The sequence below is a fragment of the Pristiophorus japonicus genome, chromosome 1, assembly GCF_044704955.1.
Source record: "Pristiophorus japonicus isolate sPriJap1 chromosome 1, sPriJap1.hap1, whole genome shotgun sequence".
NCBI classification, from domain to species: Eukaryota; Metazoa; Chordata; class Chondrichthyes; family Pristiophoridae; genus Pristiophorus; species Pristiophorus japonicus.
Window position 1 is genome coordinate 428014541 of NC_091977.1, and position 19003 is coordinate 428033543.

A 19003-nucleotide genomic window follows, 5' to 3' on the forward strand; every position below is an offset into this window, starting at 1 on the left:
GTTTAAAAGCTTAATTATTTGAGTGCTTACTTCAGTGGTACCCATTACACAGGCCACTTGCAGCTGGCCTTCCCCTCACCTGTGACCCTGCTGAATGTACTGCTCCATGTGCAGTCTTTCCCCATCCTCTTCCTTCTTTTGTGCCGTAACAAGAGATAACTTTAATAGAATTATCAGTCACCAAAGGCACAGCCTTTGACCTATTATCATGTAATATGTAGTTTGTCCATGTTTCATAATTGAATGATTCAAATTGTTAAAGGCCTTGTAGCAGTTTGTGAAAGGATTACATCACAGTGCTTCTTACCAGCACCACTCCAGATGACAGTGTGACCATTGCCACTCCAATTCCAACTACACAGATCCAGGTGAGGAAAAACTGATTATTCTGTAAATAGTAGAAAAAAAACACAAATTTGAAGTTATTCGATTAGATATCAGATATTGGGGCCGAAATTCAGCCTCCCGAAAAGGCCTCTTACTGCCAGAAATCGGCGGCCAAGCGGCGGATTCCAGTGGCCGCCGCTAGCGAAATTCACCTTGGTGGATTTTCCTGCGGTTCCCACTTTCACCCCGCTGCCGCCGACCGATCCTAAGTACATAATCAAAGCGCGCACCGCTGATCTCCCACACCACCATCTAAATTCAGCTTGAAAAATCTTAGATCCACCGCGTGGTGCCCTCGACAGCTCTTTCTGTCAGTGCACCTTGTTTTTTGTGTGTGAGCGAGGGCCAACTGCCACGGCCGCCATTTTTTTTCCCGGCGGACTTCCAGATCGGCCAGCCGAATATGCCCCCGGGTGCGGCCGAGCCGCCAACAGGCAACCTGATCCCCCCTCTTGGGTGCCAGGCTGCTAGTGCAGCCGAAACCTTCCCTGGTGGCCCGTGGACCAAACTTAAAACTTTGCAGAGCTCGCAGCGGCTGTCCCCTTTAAGAGAAGGGGAAAGACATGATGACGCACACACGTCATGACGTCATCATCGCTCTGCTGATGATTGACAGTGCCGGAGACTCACTCCCGCCTCCACTTCCGCCCCTCTTGTTGTCGATCTTCTGCTTACTGCTCCACTTCCGCCCCCATTATGATCGACTTCCGGTCCGCTTAAAAAAAAAATGACAAAGAGCTGAATTTCGTGAAAGAGGCCAACGCATCCGACGCGGCGGAAAAAACACTTCAGAAGCGATAGGTGCGACCCGTTTCGGGCAGACCTGAATTTTTACCCCATTGACGTTTTTATTGATCTTGTGGAAAGGGCTGGCACAGCTCCAAGTTAATGCACCATCAAGAACACAGGTTTGCTGACAACTCTCCACTGGGACTGACCTGTCTTGGCTATTTAATCATGGCACTAAACAGAGGTCGCAGGTGTCTGCCCAGCGAGGTGGAATTAGAGCAAGAGATACACCAGCCATTATATAACTGCTATTAACTGACAGCAGCCCATCAATCTGCCCTCGACCAGGAATGGTGCATGACATGAGAAGAAGGGAAACAATAAATACATTCCTTATATATAAAAACAAAAATGAGGTGGTTTAGGGAGAAATAGTTTATAAACAAGAAAGTTACTTTAACTACAAAATTAAATTCAAAAGACATTGTGCATGTTCCAGTTTTATAGTCACAGGCCGCAAAATTCCCCCTCAGTGCCGGGATTTAAGGCCGATTTTGGCAGAAAAATGGCGGCCGCCTCGCTTCCGGCCAATTCTGGCGTGGGCCGCAGCCATCGCCATTTTGGGCAGGCGGTAGCGTGGCTATTTGCCAGAAGAATGATAATGAGGCAGATCATGACATCAATCAGCGTGGAATGCTAATTTGATGCACGACCTGCTATTTTAGATGTCGCCACTCGACTGCACACCCTCTCTAGAGCACACACAGCTGAACATGTGTCACTGCATGAGGGAACCCCCCACCAGTGGTATTTAAAGGGATCATCAACAACTTGTAGGTGACTTACTTTTTCATTTCTACTGGCTCTGTGTATGTTTGTGCAACAGTTTGGAACTTTCTCAAGTTATTTAATGTTGGTGAGGTGACGGGGAGTGGAGCTGCAAGAGGAGAAGGCCTTGCTTCTGAATTCAAGGGTTCTGCTCAGACCATTTGGTCCCAGTCATGGGGGCTCGACTTGCAGTACCCCTCGTGCTGCAGCTTGAGAGGGAGATAGAGCAAAGGCAGCAAACAGGAGGACAAGCTACTCGCAGAGGGAGGAGGAGAGGCAGGAGGGCTCTCAGCTGGAGACCTTACTCACCTAGGGTCTTCTAGGAGCACTTCTCCTAGCTTCACTTAAGCCAGGAGCAGTGTATTCAGAGGCTCCGCTTCACTAAGGAGGTGGTCACAGAACTCTGCCAACTCCTGCAAGCAGACCTGCAGCCTCAGAACAGGGTTAAAGGAAATGTAAGAACAGAAAAACCTTGAGCTGTTTGTGCACAAATCTTTGAAGGTGACAAAACAGGTTAACAAAGCAGTTAATAAAGCAAATGGGATCCTGGACTTTATAAAGAGAGGCATAGAGTGCAAAACCCAGGAATTTATGATAAACCTATATAAAACACTAGTTAGGCGCCAGCTGGAGTATTGTGTTCAAATCTGGGCACCACACTTTAGTAAAGACTTGGGAGTTGAAATTTCCCTCCACCCCAAACAGGGGCACACATTCCGACTTACTTGATGATTTACCGCCCCAATCAATAGGGTGGTGATTAGGGCAATTTTGCCTTCTCTTTGTGAACGATTCCATCAGAACTGTGTTTCAGGCGGCGGCAGGGTGGAAGTGGGTCAGGAGTGGGCGGAAGGCGGGCGGTGTCATCAGCGTCGCGCTGCGGAGGTGCCACGTCATGCTGATGCGTAGCAACGTCCCCCTCTTTCAGTTAAAGGAGAGGGCTGCCACGAGCTTTGCAGCCACTTTAGTGGCACTCACTGGGCCACCAGGGAGGGCTTTGGCCGGGCCAGCGGTCCAGCCCCCAAGAGGGGGTGCCAGGCTGCCTGTTGGTAGCCCGGCTGAATCCATGGCCACCATTGTCGGGCCGACTTCAGAGTTGGCCAAAAATTAAAATAAAATGGCAGCCACAGCGGAGTGCCCTCCCCTTTAAGGGCAGACCCGCCACCCAGCCACTGACAGCTTCCCGCCAGGAAAAGTTGTCGGGGGCACCGACCGGCGGCTGCTCCGCTCCTGCGGGGCAACTTCCCTCGCGAGGCGGAAAAGGGTCGATGCCGGACGGTAAGGGATTGGCATGTGGCCGACAGGGTGGGAATACAGGCAGAGTGGTCACCTTCTCCGCTTGAACAAGTGACGAGGGCAATGTCCCGATTGTCAGCCACTCCGCCCCGACTGAGCGGTAACTCCTTTCCGCCCCATTACCGCCTCTTTGGCAATTTCGGCCCTTTGAAGTCTATGGAGAGGGTACAGAAGAGACTTACATAAGAGAATGATTCGAGGGGGCCGAAATTTACCTCCGCCCTAAACAGGTCGCACCTTCTACTCCTGAAGTGTTTTTCCGCCACATCGGATGAGGTCGCCGCTTTCGGTAAATTCATCTCTTTATTGTTTTTTTGAAGCGGACCAGAAGTCAGTCATAATGGGGGCGGTAGTGCGGCGGTTAGCACTCTAGAGGAGTGGAAGTGGAGGCGAGACGTCATCTCCGCTCCGCTGCTGACTGACAGTGGCGAAGACTCTGTCCCGCCTCCACTTCTGCCCTTGGACCAGAAGTCGGCGGCTGCTCGACTCCACTGCCTGGCCGCAGCTTTCTGGCGGTAAGAGGCCTTTTTGGGAAGCTGAATTTTGGCCCCGAGGGGTGAGGAATTACAATTAGGTGGATAGACTGGTGAAGCTGGGATTGTTCTCCTTAGAACAGAGAAGGTTGAGAAGAGATTTGACAGAGGTTATAATAAACATGAAGGGTTTAGAAAGAGTAAATAAAGAGAAACGGATTCAAAAGGCTGAAGGATCGGTAACGGGTGCCACAGATTTAAGGTGATTGATACAAGAACCAAAAGCGACACAAGGGAAAACCTTTTACATAACGATTATTTAAATTTGGAATTCACTCCCTGATAGCGTACTGGATACAAAATCAATCGTAGCCTTCAAAAGGGAATTGGATAAATATCAATGATTTAGATGAGCGGACCAAATGCAAATGTTTCCCACTTTACAACAGTGATTACACTTCAAAGGTACTTCATTGACTGTAAAGCACTTTGAGATGTCCAGTGGTCATGAAAGGCGCTATATAAATCCAAGTTTATCTTTAATATATCCAAGTTTACTGATGATACAAAGCTAGGTGGGAATGTAAGTTGTGAGGAGGATACAAAGAGGCTTCAAGGGGATATAGACAGGCAAAGTGAGTGGGCAAGAACATGACAAATGGAATATAATGTGGCGAAATGTGAAATTATCCCAATAGAAAAGCAGAGTAATTGTTAAATGGTGAGAGGTTGGAAAATGCTGATGTTCAGAAGGGCCTGGGTGTCCTTGTACATGAATCACTGAAAGTTAACATGCAGGTACAGCAAGCAATTAGAAAAGCAAATCGTACGTTGGCCTTTATTACATGAGAATTTTAGTATAAGAGTAAAGATGCCCTACTGCAATTATATAGGGCTCTGGTGAGACCACACCCGGAGTATTGTGCATAGTTTTGGTCTCCTTACCTAAGGAAGGATATACTTGCCATAGAGGGAGAGCAACAAAGGTTCACCAGATTGATTCCTGGGAAGAGGGGATTGGTCTATGAGGAGAGATTGAGTAGACTAGGTCTATATTCCCTAGAGTTTAGAAGAATGAGAGGTGATCTCATTGATACATACAAAATTCTTACAGGGCTTGACAGGGTAGATGCAGGAAGGATGTTTCTCTTGGCTGAGGAGTCTAGAACCAGGGGTCACAGTCTCAGAATAAGGGGTCCTGGATCCAGGAGGTCACAGAGGCTCTGTATTCCAGGAGAAAGGACTTCATTGTCTTCTCTCTGAACAGAGATAAACAGAACGAGTGCGCAGGTGGCTTTGCCAAGATAGTGGGCTTCCCCATGGTGCAGGGTGCCATCGATTGCATTCACCTGTTTTTACAGGTGCTGCACATCAATCTTGAGATGTAACACAACCGCAATGGCTCTCACTCACTTAATGTGCAGTGGGTGTGCGACCACGTCCAGTACATCACGATGATGAATGCCCACTATCATGGCAATAGTCATGATGCCTTCATCCTGTGCCAGCAATCTTCCAGCCACCATGTCGAAACCAAGGGTGGCTGCTCAGAGACACCGGCTATCCACTCTGCACCTGGCTGATGATTCCTCTCAGCAACCCCACCACTCGTGGCCCGCAGTCATGTAATGACAGCCATGCTGCCACAAGGAACCTCATCGAGCAGACTATCGGGGCGCTAAAGCAAAGGTTCCGCTGCCTTGACCACTCGGGAGGAGCCTTCCAGTGCATGCTGGAGTGGGTGTCCCATTTCGTAGTGGTCTGCTGCATCCTCCACAACTTGGTCATCATAAAGATGCAGCCCTTGCCACCGCGGGTTCCGCGACCACCTCAGGAGGAGGAAGAGGAGGAGGAGGAAAAGGAGGAGGAAGAGGAGGAGGGAGGCAGGCAGCACATCCCCATTTCGGATGGTTGTCCGTGAGCACCTCATCAGACTCGGGTACCAATGAATGAAACCCCAGATTTCCATTGCTCAACACTTCCCCACCTTACCATCCTTCTATCACGGAATATCACAGCATCCTCCTGGGCACAAAGCTAAAATGAGAGCCACCACAAAACAAACATTCCAAACATAATTATAAATTATTCATCCAATACTACATAACAAAATCAACAAATCACCCTTGTGCATTCCCTTTATGTTTGTTTTTCATGTGCCTTTGCCTATTCTCGTGCATCGACACAGTTTTCAGTGCCTGGGCTATGGCGGATAACATAGTCATACGCGGATAATGTTAGTGCCCATCTTTGGATGCGGGACGAAGCATTGGTGTTTATATCTTTACTCTCTGAAAACAGCAAAATGAGCGGCTTGTGGTCAGTTTCAAGCTCAAATCGAAGTCCAAATAGGTATTGGTGCATTTTCTTAACCCTATATACACATGCTAACACCTCTTTCTCGACCATACTATAGGCTTTCTCAGCCTTAGACAGACTTCTAGACGCGTATGCAACCGGGTGGAGGTTGCCCGATACATTGGCTTGCTGTAACACACAACCGACCCCGTACGATGATGCGTCACAAGCTAGCACTAAACGTTTATGTGGGTCACAGTGTACAAGTAACTTATTTGAACATAGCAGGTTCCTGGCCTTCTCAAAGGCTGTCTCTTGAGATTTGCCCCAAATCCAGTTGTCACCCTTACGTAGCAACATGTGCAAAGGCTCAAACAATGTGCTCAACCTGGGTAGAAAGTTACCAAAATAGTTGAGGAGTCCCAGGAACGAACGCAGCTCCATCACATTCTATGGTCTGGGTTCATCCTTGATGAACTCTGTCTTTGAGTCCGTGGGCCTGATGCCATCTGCTGCAATCTTTCTCCCCCAAAATTCGACTTCTAGCTCATTATTGACTGACTCGCACCCGTGTCCAACTCCATGTATACTGGAACTCTATTTAATTTGACTTTCAGCATTATAGGAGGGCTCTTGGTGGTGAAGGTGTGTGTACCCTATACACTTCTTCCTCGGGTTGAGTTGCCTGTGCTGCGTGATCCACGCCGAATCGCTCATCCGCTGCCACATGGTGTGTCGCAGCATGTTTGCACATTCGCTGGAGGTGCCCCATTGTTGCGCAGCCTTTGCACACGTAGTGCTTGAATCGACATTGATGGGCCCGATGATTACCCCCGCAGCGCCAACACGGTGTTAGTGGATTCACATTCACCTCCGATGACGGACTCTGAGTCATCACAGGTCTTGCAGCCGCAGATGTATAGGCCCTGCCATATGCAGTTCGGCCTGCTAGCGACGTCATTTTATGCACAGTACTTGCCAGTGAGCTTTGATGTTGAGAAGATATCTGTTTGGTGTCATCATCCGTGGCCATGCATGCCTGGGCGATCGCGATGGCCCTGCTCAGGTCTAGGGTTTCGGCAGCCAGCAGCTTTCAAAGAATTACCTCGTGGCTGATGCCAAGCACGAAAAAGTCCTGCAGCATTTCCCCCACCGCAGCTCCAAAATCGCAAGGTCCCGCAAGGCGTCTCAGGTCAGTGACATAATCTGCCACGTCCTGGCCCCCGGAGCAGTGGTGCTTGTAAAATAATACCTGGCCATGAGGATACTCTCCTTCGGCTTGAGGTGGTCCCGAACCAGCGTGCACAACTCTGTGTATTCCTTCTCTGTTGGTTTTGTCAGTGCAAGCAGATTCTTGATGAGGCCGTATATTTTAGGCCCACAGACGGTGAGAAGAACTGCCCTGCGCTTGACCGTGTTAGTGTCTCCTTCCAGCTCGTTGGCCACGAAGTACTGGTCGAGACGCTTGACGAAGGCTTCCCAATCATCAACCTCTACGAATCTCTCTAATATTCCAACAGCAGCCATGGTTGCATGAAGGTTCGTATTCTGTTACTCATCACCAATTGTTATGTATAGAAGAACTCCACAAGGCTGAGTACTGTGAGCTAAACTTAGTGTGACCTTAGTCTTCTTTATTACAACTTCAGAGTGCCTAAACAATCTGGCAGCCAACCTTTTATACTGGCCCTGCACGTGTGTGCAGGTGACCATTAGGACTCCAACAGTCGTGCCCTCTGGTGGCAAGTATTACATGGTTACATACATAACAGTTGGGTCCACAAGTGCTCTAATACAGTTGTCCATCACTTCCATCCTGGAAATCATGGGCTCCAAGCTCCGCGCAAAGCCCGTGCATTGTTGGAGCTGGACTCCTCCGATTGTGCATGCCCATCACCCTTCTTCTGAAGGCCGCCTCATCGAAATCCTCATGCAAGTCCTGTGCAGCAGAACTCATGTACAAACTCCCCCTCTGGGGAGCTGGCATCCAAACTATCCTTTCCCTCTGGCCTAACTGCAGTCCACTCGTGCCCAGTGACTCACCACATACCGATCCCGCCTCTATACTATCCTCTAAAGTTCGCACAGTGCCATTTTCTGAGCTGGTGCCTGGGAGTGTCAAATTGAGTGATGGTGCCTCTTCTCCATCACTCTCCTCCTCTACTTGATCAGGGACAGGCTGGGCTGCTGGCAATTCTTGGGTATCTGGAAGGAGAAAGGCACAAGGGTCAGGTTGTGGTGAGGTGGGGGCAAGGGGAAGCAAGATGTGCATGCTTACATCAGCAGCTACTAAGTGAGAAGAGATTATGCAATGAGGGGTAAGTGGGATGTGAGAAGTAGGATTAGATATGAGCATACAATCATCAGCAATGTTTTCAACCTCACCACTCGCCACGGCCTCAGTGATGAACCCTCCCATTCTCTCCAGCACAGTGTCCTCCAGCGCAGTAAAGTTCTGCAGATGTGTATCACCCCCATTTGTGTGTTGCTGCTCATGGCGGTTGTGAGCCCACTTGGCCTGCAAGAGAAAAGGAAGCGTGTCAGTGAGTGCTGTGCAATGTGTTTGGGTGATGTACCAGTCATGTTGAATATCTGACATTGTGTGCAAGGTGCAAGATGCGGATGTGAGGCTTGCAGCAGTGGTAAGCGTGTGAGGGTGAGGTGAACCTATGATTGTGAATTTTAAGTTGTGATTGCTGGAGCTTGTTAGTAGGTGAGTGAAGGGGATGTGGTGCATTGAGCAGTGAGTGAGGCTCGTGGTGCAGTTGGTGGATATTGCATTTGAAGATGCATTCACTCACCTTGACCACTCATGTGAGGTCATTACATTTCTTGCGGTCCTTGGGGCAACACTAATGGCACTGATGGTTTGCAATGCCTTCTGGCATTCTGCTTGGAAGGCCTCCTGCCCCCTTATGGGTAAAGGACCTGTCTTCTTCTGTGTACTTCCAGGTCAATGCTGCATCTGAGAAATTCAGTCCCCAATGTTCCCTTTAAGCTGTGCTGCGCGGCTGCTGCAAGTCCCACGAAGCTGGCTCACCGACTTACTATCACTGGCTCACCGGCTCACTGTCACCGACCCGCCGTCACCGGCTCACCATCACCGGCTCACCGTCACCAGCTCACTGTCACCGGCTCACTGTCACCAGCTTGCTGTCACTGGCTCACCGTCACCAGCTTACTGTCACCGGCTCACCGGCTTACTATCACTGGCTCGCCGGCTCACTGTCACCGACTTACTGTCACTGGCTCACCGTCACCGACTTACTGTCACTGGCTCACCGTCACCGGCTCACTGTCACTAGCTCACCGGCTCAGTGTCACCGACTTACTGTCACTGGCTCACCATCACCGGCTCACTGTCACTGGCTTACTGTTACCGGCTCACCAGTTCACTGTCACCGGTTTACTGTTACCGGCTCACCGGCTCACTGTCACCGGCTTACTGTTACCGGCTTACCAGTTCACTGTCACCAGCTTACTGTTACCGGCTCACTGTCACCGGCTCACCAGCTCACTGTCACTGGCTTACTGTCACCGGCTCACCGGCTTACTATCACTGGCTCGCCGGCTCACTGTCACCGGCTCGCCGGCTCACTGTCACCGGCTCACCGGCTCACTATCACTGGCTTACTGTCACCGGCTCACCAGTTCACTGTCACCAGCTTACTGTTACCGGCTCACTGTCACCGGCTCACCAGCTCACTGTCACTGGCTTACTGTCACCGGCTCACCGGCTTACTATCACTGGCTCGCCGGCTCACTGTCACCGGCTCGCCGGCTCACTGTCACCGGCTCACCGGCTCACTATCACTGGCTTACTGTCACCGGCTCACCAGTTCACTGTCACCAGCTTACTGTCATTAGCTCACCGGCTCACTGTCACCGGCTCACTGTCACCGACTCACTGTCACTGGCTCACCGGCTCAGTGTCACTGGCTTACTGTCACTGGCTCACCATCACCGGCTCACTGTCACTGGCTTACTGTTACCGGCTCACCAGTTCACTGTCACCGGTTTACTGTTACCGGCTCACCGGCTCACTGTCACCGGCTTACTGTTACCGGCTTACCAGTTCACTGTCACCAGCTTACTGTTACCGGCTCACTGTCACCGGCTCACCAGCTCACTGTCACTGGCTTACTGTCACCGGCTCACCGGCTTACTATCACTGGCTCGCCGGCTCACTGTCACCGGCTCGCCGGCTCACTGTCACCGGCTCACCGGCTCACTATCACTGGCTTACTGTCACCGGCTCACCAGTTCACTGTCACCAGCTTACTGTTACTGGCTCACTGTCACTAGCTCATGGGCTCACTATCACCGGCTTACTGTCACCGGCTCACCAGCTCACTGTCATTAGCTCACCGGCTCACTGTCACCGGCTCACTGTCACCGACTCACTGTCACTGGCTCACCGGCTCAGTGTCACTGGCTTACTGTCACCGGCTCACCGGCTCACTTCACCGGCTCACTGTCACCGGCTCACCGGCTCAGTGTCACTGGCTTACTGTCACCGGTTCACCAGTTCACTGTCACCAGCTTACTGTCACCGGCTCACCAGTTCATTGTCACCAGCTTACTGTTGCCGGCTCACTGTCACCAGCTCACCGGCTCACTGTCACCGACTTACTATCACTGGCTCACCGGCTCACTGTCACCGGCTCACCAGTTCACTTTCACCAGCTTACTGTTACCGGCTCACCAGTTCACTGTCACCAGCTTACTATTACCGGCTCACTGTCACCGACTCACCAGCTTACTGTCACCGGCTCACCGTCACCGACTTACTGTCACCGGCTCACAGTCACCGGCTCACAGTCACCGGCTCACAGTCACCGACTTACTGTCACTGGCTCACCGGCTCACTGTCACCAGCTTACTGTTACCGGCACACCAGTTCACTGTCACCAGTTTACTGTTACCGGCTCACCAGTTCACTGTCACCAGCTTACTGTTACTGGCTCACTGTCACCGGCTCACCAACTCACTGTCACCGGCTCACCATCACCGGCTTACTGTCACCGGCTCACTGTCACAGACTTACTATTACTGGTTCACTGGTCACTGGCTCACTGTTACCGGCTCACGGTCACTGGCTCAGTCACTGGCTCACCAGCTCACCGTCCTTGGCTCACTGTCACTGACTCACTGGCTCACTGTCACCAGCTTACTGTCACCAGCTCACTGGCTCACTGTCACTGACTCACTGGCTTACCATCACCGGCTTACTGTCACTGACTCAGCGGCTTACCGGCTCACTGTCACTGACTCACTGTGATTGGCTCACCGGCTCACTGGCTCACTGTCACTGGCTCACCATCACCGGCTCACCAGCTCACTGTCACCAACTTACTGTCACCGGCTCACCATCACCGGCTTACTGTCACTGACTCACCGGCTTACCGACTCACTGTCACTGGCTCACTGGCTCACTGTCACCGGCTTACTGTCACCGGCTCACCAGCTCACTGTCATTGGCTCACCGGTTCACAGTCACCGGCTTATTGTCACCAGCTTACTGTCACCAGCTCACTGTCACTGACTCACCAGCTCACTGTCACCAGCTCACCGGCTCACCGGCTCACAGTCACCGACTTACTATCACTGGCTCACCGGCTCACTGTCACTGGCTTACTGTCACTGGCTCACTGTCACCGGCTCACTGTCACCGGCTCACCGTCATTGGCTTACTGGTTCACTGTCACCGGCTTACTGTCACTGACTCACCGGCTCACTGTCACTGGCTCACCATCACCGGCTCACCAGCTCACTGTCACCAACTTACTGTCACCGGCTCACCATCACCGGCTTACTGTCACTGACTCACCGGCTTACCGACTCACTGTCACTGGTTCACCGGCTCACAGTCACCGGTTTACTGTCACCAGCTTACTGTCACCAGCTCACTGTCACTGACTCACCAGCTCACTGTCATCGGCTCACCGGCTCACTGTCACCGACTTACTATCACTGGCTCACCGGCTCACTGTCAATGGCTTACTGTCACTGGTTTACTGTCACCGGCTCACTGTCACCAGCTCACCGTCATTGGCTCACTGGTTCACTGTCACCGGCTTACTGTCACTGATTCACCGGCTCACTATCACTGGCTCACTGTCACCAGCTCACTGTCACTGACTCACCGGCTTACTGTCACCGGCTCACTGGCTCACTATCACTGGCTCACCGTCTCACTGTCACTGACTCACCGGCTTACTATCACTGGCCCACCGACTTACTGTCACCGGATCACCAGTTCACTGTCACCAGCTTACTGTTACCGGCTTACTTTACCGGCTCACTGTCACCGGCTCACTGTCACCGGCTCATCGGCTCACTGTCACCGACTTACTATCACTGGCTCACTGTCACTGGCTCACTGTCACCGGTTCACTGTCACCGGCTCACTGTCACCGACTTACTATCACGGGCTCACCGGCTCACTGTCACCGACTTACTATCACTGGCTCACTGTCACTAGCTCATCGGCTCAGTGTCACTAGGTCACTATCACCGGCTCACTGGTTCACTGTCACCGGCTTACTGTCACCGTCTCACTGTCACTGACTCACCGGCTCACTGTCGCTGGCTCACCGGCTCACTGTCTCTGGCTCACCGTTTAGAGTCACCGGCTCACCGACTCACTGTCACTGGCTCAATGTCACCGGCTCAGTGTCACTGACTCACCGGCTTACTATCACTGGCCCACCGGCTCACCGACTTACTGTCACCGGCTCACCAGTTCACGGTCACCAGCTTACTGTTACCGGCTTGCTTTACCGGCTCACTGTCACCGGCTCATCGGCTCACTGTCACCGACTTACTATCACTGGCTCACTGTCACTGGCTCACTGTCACCGGTTCACTGTCACCGGCTTACTATCACGGGCTCACCGGCTCACTGTCACCGACTTACTATCACTGGCTCACTGTCACTAGCTCATCGGCTCAGTGTCACTAGCTCACTGTCACCGGCTCACTGGTTCACTGTCACCGGCTTACTGTCACCGTCTCACTCTCACTGACTCACCGGCTCACTGTCGCTGGCTCACCGGCTCACTGTCACTGGCTCACCGCTCAGAGTCACCGGCTCACCGGCTCACTGTCACCGGCTCACTGTCACTGACTCACCGGCTTACTGTCACCAGCTCACCGGCTCACTGTCACCGGCTTACTGTCACCGGCTTACTATCACTGGCTCACCGTCTCACCGGCTTACTATCACTGGCCCACCGGCTCACTGTCACCGGCTCACTGACTTACTGTCACCGGCTCACCAGTTCACTGTCACCAGTTTACTGTTACCGGCTTACTTTACCGGCTCACTGTCACTGGCTCAGTGTCACTGGCTCATCGGCTCACTGTCACCGACTTACTATCACTAACTCACTGTCACCGTCTCACTGTCACTGACTCACGGGCTTACTGTAACCAGCTCACCGGCTCACTGTCACCGGCTTACTATCACTGGCCCACCGGCTCACTGTCACCGGCTCACCGACTTACTGTCACCGGCTCACCAGTTCACTGTCACCAGCTTACTGTTACCGGCTTACTTTACCGGCTCACTGTCACCGGCTCACTGTCACCGGCTTACTGTTACCGGCTTACTTAACCGGCTCACTGTCACTGGCTCACTGTCACCGGCTCATCGGCTCACTGTCACCAACTTACTATCACTGGCTCACAGTCACCGGCTCACTGTCACTGGCTCACTGTCACCGGTGAACTGTCACCGGCTCACCATCACCGACTTACTATCACGGGCTCACCGGCTCACTGTCACCGACTTACTATCACTAGCTCACTGTCACCGGCTCACTGGTTCACTGTCACCGGCTTACTGTCACCGTCTCACTGACTCACCGGCTCACTGTCGCTGGCTCACTGTCACCGGCTCACCAACTCACTGTCACTGGCTCACTATCACCGGCTCAGTGTCACTGACTCACCGGCTTACTGTCACTGGCTCACCGACTTACTATCACTGGCTCACCGGTTCACTGTCACCGGCTCACTGTCACCGGCTCACCAACTTACTATCACTGGCTCACCGGCTCACTGTCACCGGCTCACCGGCTCACTGTCATTGGCTCACCGGTTCACTGTCACCGGCTTACTGTCACCGGCTCACTGTCACTGGCTCACTGTAAGCGCCTCACTCTCACTGGCTTACTGTCACTGGCTCACCGGCTCAGTGTCACTAGCTCACCGGCTTACTGTAACCAGCTCACCGGCTCACTGTCACCGGCTTACTGTCACCGGCTCACTGGCTTACTATCACTGGCTCACCGGCTCACTGTCACCGGCTCACCGACTTACTGTCATCGGCTCACCAGTTCACTATCACCAGCTTACTGTTACCGGCTTACTTTACCGGCTCACTGTCACCATCTCACTGTCACCGGCTCATCGGCTCACTGTCACCGACTCACTGTCACTGGCTCACTGTCACCGGCTCACCGACTTACTATCACGGGCTCACTGGCTCACTGTCACCGACTTACTATCACTGGCTCATTGTCACTGGCTCACTGTCACTAGCTCATCGGCTCAGTGTCACTAGCTCACTGTCACCGGCTCACTGGTTCACTGTCACCGGCTTACTGTCACCGTCTCACTGTCACTGACTCAACGGCTCACTGTCGATGGCTCACCGGCTCACTGTCGCTGGCTCACCGCTCAGAGTCACCGGCTCACAGGCTCACTGTCACTGGCTCACTGTCACCGGCTCAGTGTCACTGACTCACCAGCTTACTGTCACTGGTTCACCGACTTACTATCACTGGCTCACCGGCTCACTGTCACAAGCTTACTGTTACCGGCTCACAGTTACCGGCTCACTGTCACCGGCTCACCGGCTCACTGTCACCGACTTACTATCACTGGCTCATCGGCTCACTGTCACCGGCTCACTGTAACCGGCTCACTGTCACTGGCTCACTGTCACTGGCTCACCGGCTCAGTGTCACCGACTCACTGTCACCGGCTCACCGTCACCAGCTCATTGTCACTGGCTCACCAGCTCACTGTCACCGGCTCACTGTCACTGGCTCACCAGTTCACTGTCACAAGCTTACTGTTACCGGCTCACTGTCACCGGCTCACTGTCACCGGCTCACTGTCACTGGCTCACTGTCACCGGTTCACCGGGTCACTGTCACCGGCTCACTGTCACGGACTTGCTATCACTGGCTCACCGGCTCACTGTCACCGGCTCACCAGTTCACTGTCACAAGCTTACTGTTACCGGCCCACTGTCACCGACTTACTATCACTGGCTCGCTGTCACCGGCTCACTGTAACCAGCTCACTGTCACCAACTTACTGTCACCGGCTCATCATCACCAGCTTACTGTCACTGACTCACCGGCTTACCGACTCACTGTCACTGACTCACCAACTTACTGTCACCGGCTCACCGGTTCACTGTCTCCGGCTCACTGTCACCGGCTCACCAACTTACTATCACTGGCTCACCGGCTCACTGTCACCGGCTCACTGGTTCACTGTCACCGGCTTACTGTCACCGGCTCACCGGCTTAGTGTCACTAACTCACTGTCACCGGCTCACTGTCATCGACTCACCGGCTCACTGTCACCGACTTACTATCACGGGCTCACCGGCTCACTGTCACCGACTTATTATCACTGTAACTGTCACCGGCTCACTGTAACCGGCTCACTGTCACTGGCTCACTGTCACTTGCTCACCGGCTCAGTGTCACTAGCTCACTCTCACTGGCTCACTGGTTCACTGTCACCAGCTTACTGTCACCGTCTCACTGTCACTGACTCACCGGCTCACTGTCGCTGGCTCACCGATTCACTGTCACTGGCTCACCGCTCACAGTCACCGGCTCACCGACTCACTGTCACTGGCTCACTGTCACCGGCTTACTGTCACCGGTTCACCGGCTTACTATCACTGGCTCACCGGCTCACAGTCACCGACTTACTGTCACTGGCTCACCGGCTCACTGTCACCGGTTCACCAGTTCACTGTCACATGCTTACTGTTACCGGCTCACTGTCACCGACTTACTATCACTGGCTCATCGGCTCACTGTCACCGACTTACTATCACTGGCTCACTGTCACCGGCTCACTGTTACCGGCTCATTGTCACTGGCTCACTGTCACTAGTTCACCGGCTCAGTGTCACCGGCTCACCGGCTCACTGTCACTGGCTCACCAGCTCATTGTCACTGGCTCACCAGCTCACTGTCATGGCTTACTGTCACTAGCTCACCGGCTCATGGTCACCAGCTCACCAGTTCACTGTCACAAGCTTACTGTTACCGGCTCACTGTCACCGGCTCACCAGCTCACTATCACCGATTTACTATCACTAGCTCATCGACTCACTGACACCGGCTCACTATCACTGGCTCACTGTCACCGGCTTACTGTCACCGTCTCACCGCTCACAGTCACTGGCTCACCGACTCACTGTCACTGACTCACCAGCTCACTGTCACTGGCTCACCGACTTACTATCACTGGCTCACCGGCTCACTGTCACCGGCTTACTGTCACCGGCTCACTGCCACCTGCTCACCGGCTCACTATCACTGGTTCACCGTCACCGGCTTACTGTCACCAGCTTACTATCACTGGCTCATCGGCTCACTGTCACCGGCTCACTGTAACTGGCTCACTGTCACTGGCTCACTGAAACTAGTTCACCAGCTCAGCGTCACTGGCTCACTGTCACCGGCTCACCGGCTCACTGTCACCGGCTCACTGTCACTGGCTCAGCAGCTCACTGTCATCGGCTCACCAGTTCACTGTCACAAGCTTACTGTTACCGGCTCACTGTCACCGACTTACTATCACTGGCTCACTGTCACCGGCTCACTGTCACTGGCGCACTGTCACTAGCTCACCGGCTCACTGTCACCAGCTCACCGTCACCGGCTCACCGTCACCGGCTCACCAGCTCACTGTCACTGGCTCACCAGCTCATTGTCACCAGCTCACTGTCACCAGCTTACTGTCACTGGCTCACTGTCACCGACTTACTGTCACCGACTCACTATCACTGGCTCACCGTCACTGGCTCACGGTCACCAGCTCACCAGTTCACTGTCACAAGCTTACTGTTACCAGCTCACTGTCACCGGCTCACTGTCACCAACTTACTATCACTGGCTCATCGGCTCACTATCACCGACTTACTATTTCTGGCTCACTGTCACTGGCTCACTGTCACTAGCTCACCGGCTCGGTGTCACTGGCTCACTGTCACCAGCTCACCGGCTCACTGTCACCGGCTCACTGTCACCGGCTCACCGTCACCGGCTCACTTTCACTGACTCACCGGCTCACTGTCACCGGCTTACTGTCACTAGTTCACCGGCTCACTGTCACTGACTTACTGTCACCGACTCACTGTCACCGACTCACCGGCTTACCGGCTCACTGGCTCACTATCACCAGTTCACTAGCTCACTGTCCAGCTCTCCGTCACCAACTCACTGTCACCGGCTCACCGGCTCATCGGCTTTTAAATTGAAAAGCCACACACCTTCAGAAATGAAAGGCGCTGTGAAACCAAAAAAAAAAGTAAAGGGAACATTGGCCGTGTCCTTTCCCTTCCCTGTTGCAACATGACTGCATCCACATGACAATGAGGAGCTTCTGAAATAAAGCACCTCCTCTTAAGTGCAGAAAGCCTAGGCAAAATTTTATTGGCTAGTAGTCTGCACCCAATATTGGCCTCCTTCTTGAGCGCTAAGCCAAACAGCAGCATGTTTAGCACTGAACTCAGCACTCCAATCATTATAATAAGCAGGCAGCATGCATAATACTGTTGTGAGTCCGTCCATTATTAAAGAAGCAGTAGCAGGACATTTGGAAAAGCAAAATTCGGTCAGGTAGAGTCAGCATGGATTTATGAAGGTGAAGTCATGTTTGACAAATTTGCTGGAATTCTTTGAGGATGTAACGAACAGGGTGGATAAAGGGGAACCAGTGGATGTGGTATATTTGTCAAATGCCTTCTGGAAGTCCAAGGTGCCATACAAAAGGTTACTGCACAAGATAAAAATTTACGGGTTTGGGGGTAATATATTAGCATGGATAGAGGATTGGCTAACTAACAGAAAACAGAGAGTCGGGATAAATGGTTCATTCTCGGATTGGCAATCAGTAACTAGTGGGGTGCCGCAGGGATCAGTGCTGGGACCCCAACTATTTACAATCTATATTAACGACTTGAAAGAAGGGACCGCGTGTAATGTAGCCAGTTTGCTGATGATACAAATTTGGGAGGTAAAGCAATGTGTGAGGAGGACACAAAAAATCTGCAAAAGGACATAGAAAGGCGAAGTGAGTGGGCAAAAATTTGGCAGATGGAGTATAATGTTGGAAGGTGTGAGGTCATGCACTTTGGCAGAAAAAAAAAATCAAAGAGCGTGCTATTATTTAAATGGAGAAAGATTGCAAAGTACTGCAGTACAACGGGACCTGGGGGTATTTGTGCACGAAACACAAAAGGATAGTGTTATGTCTTGGATAAAGAGTCAGACTAGATACTGCAAGCTCAAAGTAAGTGTGACCGTAGTCCTTTATTACAGATCTCAGAGTGCCTCTCCAGCCTGTGAGGCTTCCTTATATACAGGTGCTCCCAAGGGATCGTGGGATCCCTTGGGACGCCAGGGGATAAGCCCTAACCATGTGGTTAAACATGGTAATTACAGGTTTATATACATAACAACACTCCCCCCCAAGTCAATAGTGTAACTATTTACAATGTGAGTCAATCTAGGGCCTTCCTTTCCCTGGTTGATCGTCTCGGTGCAAATGCTGGTGTTGGTGAGTCGTTTGTTGGGCCTCCGCTGGGTTGCTGCGCAGCTGGCCTTGCTGGACTGCTGGGGGTGGTGAGTCTTGCTGGGCTGCTGCGGGTGATCGGTTCTGCTTCATGGTCAAGCGCTGGGTCGGTTGCCACTTGTGTGTGTGTGTTGGAGGGTCGAAAAAGGTAGAGT

The 19003-nt window shown here is 52.4% G+C and overlaps 1 protein-coding gene across 1 annotated transcript in view; it reads right to left on the minus strand.

Moving 5' to 3' along the window:
- The window catches only part of LOC139267637 (chloride channel protein B-like), a gene marked incomplete at its 3' end in the record, with an annotated part of 96118 nt that overhangs the window by 46558 nt on the left and 30557 nt on the right, over positions 1-19003 (minus strand). The window contains exon 5 of the mRNA XM_070885926.1: positions 308-388. Within this exon, the coding sequence (XP_070742027.1) occupies positions 308-388 (81 nt within the window). The remainder of the gene's footprint in view (positions 1-307; positions 389-19003) is intronic.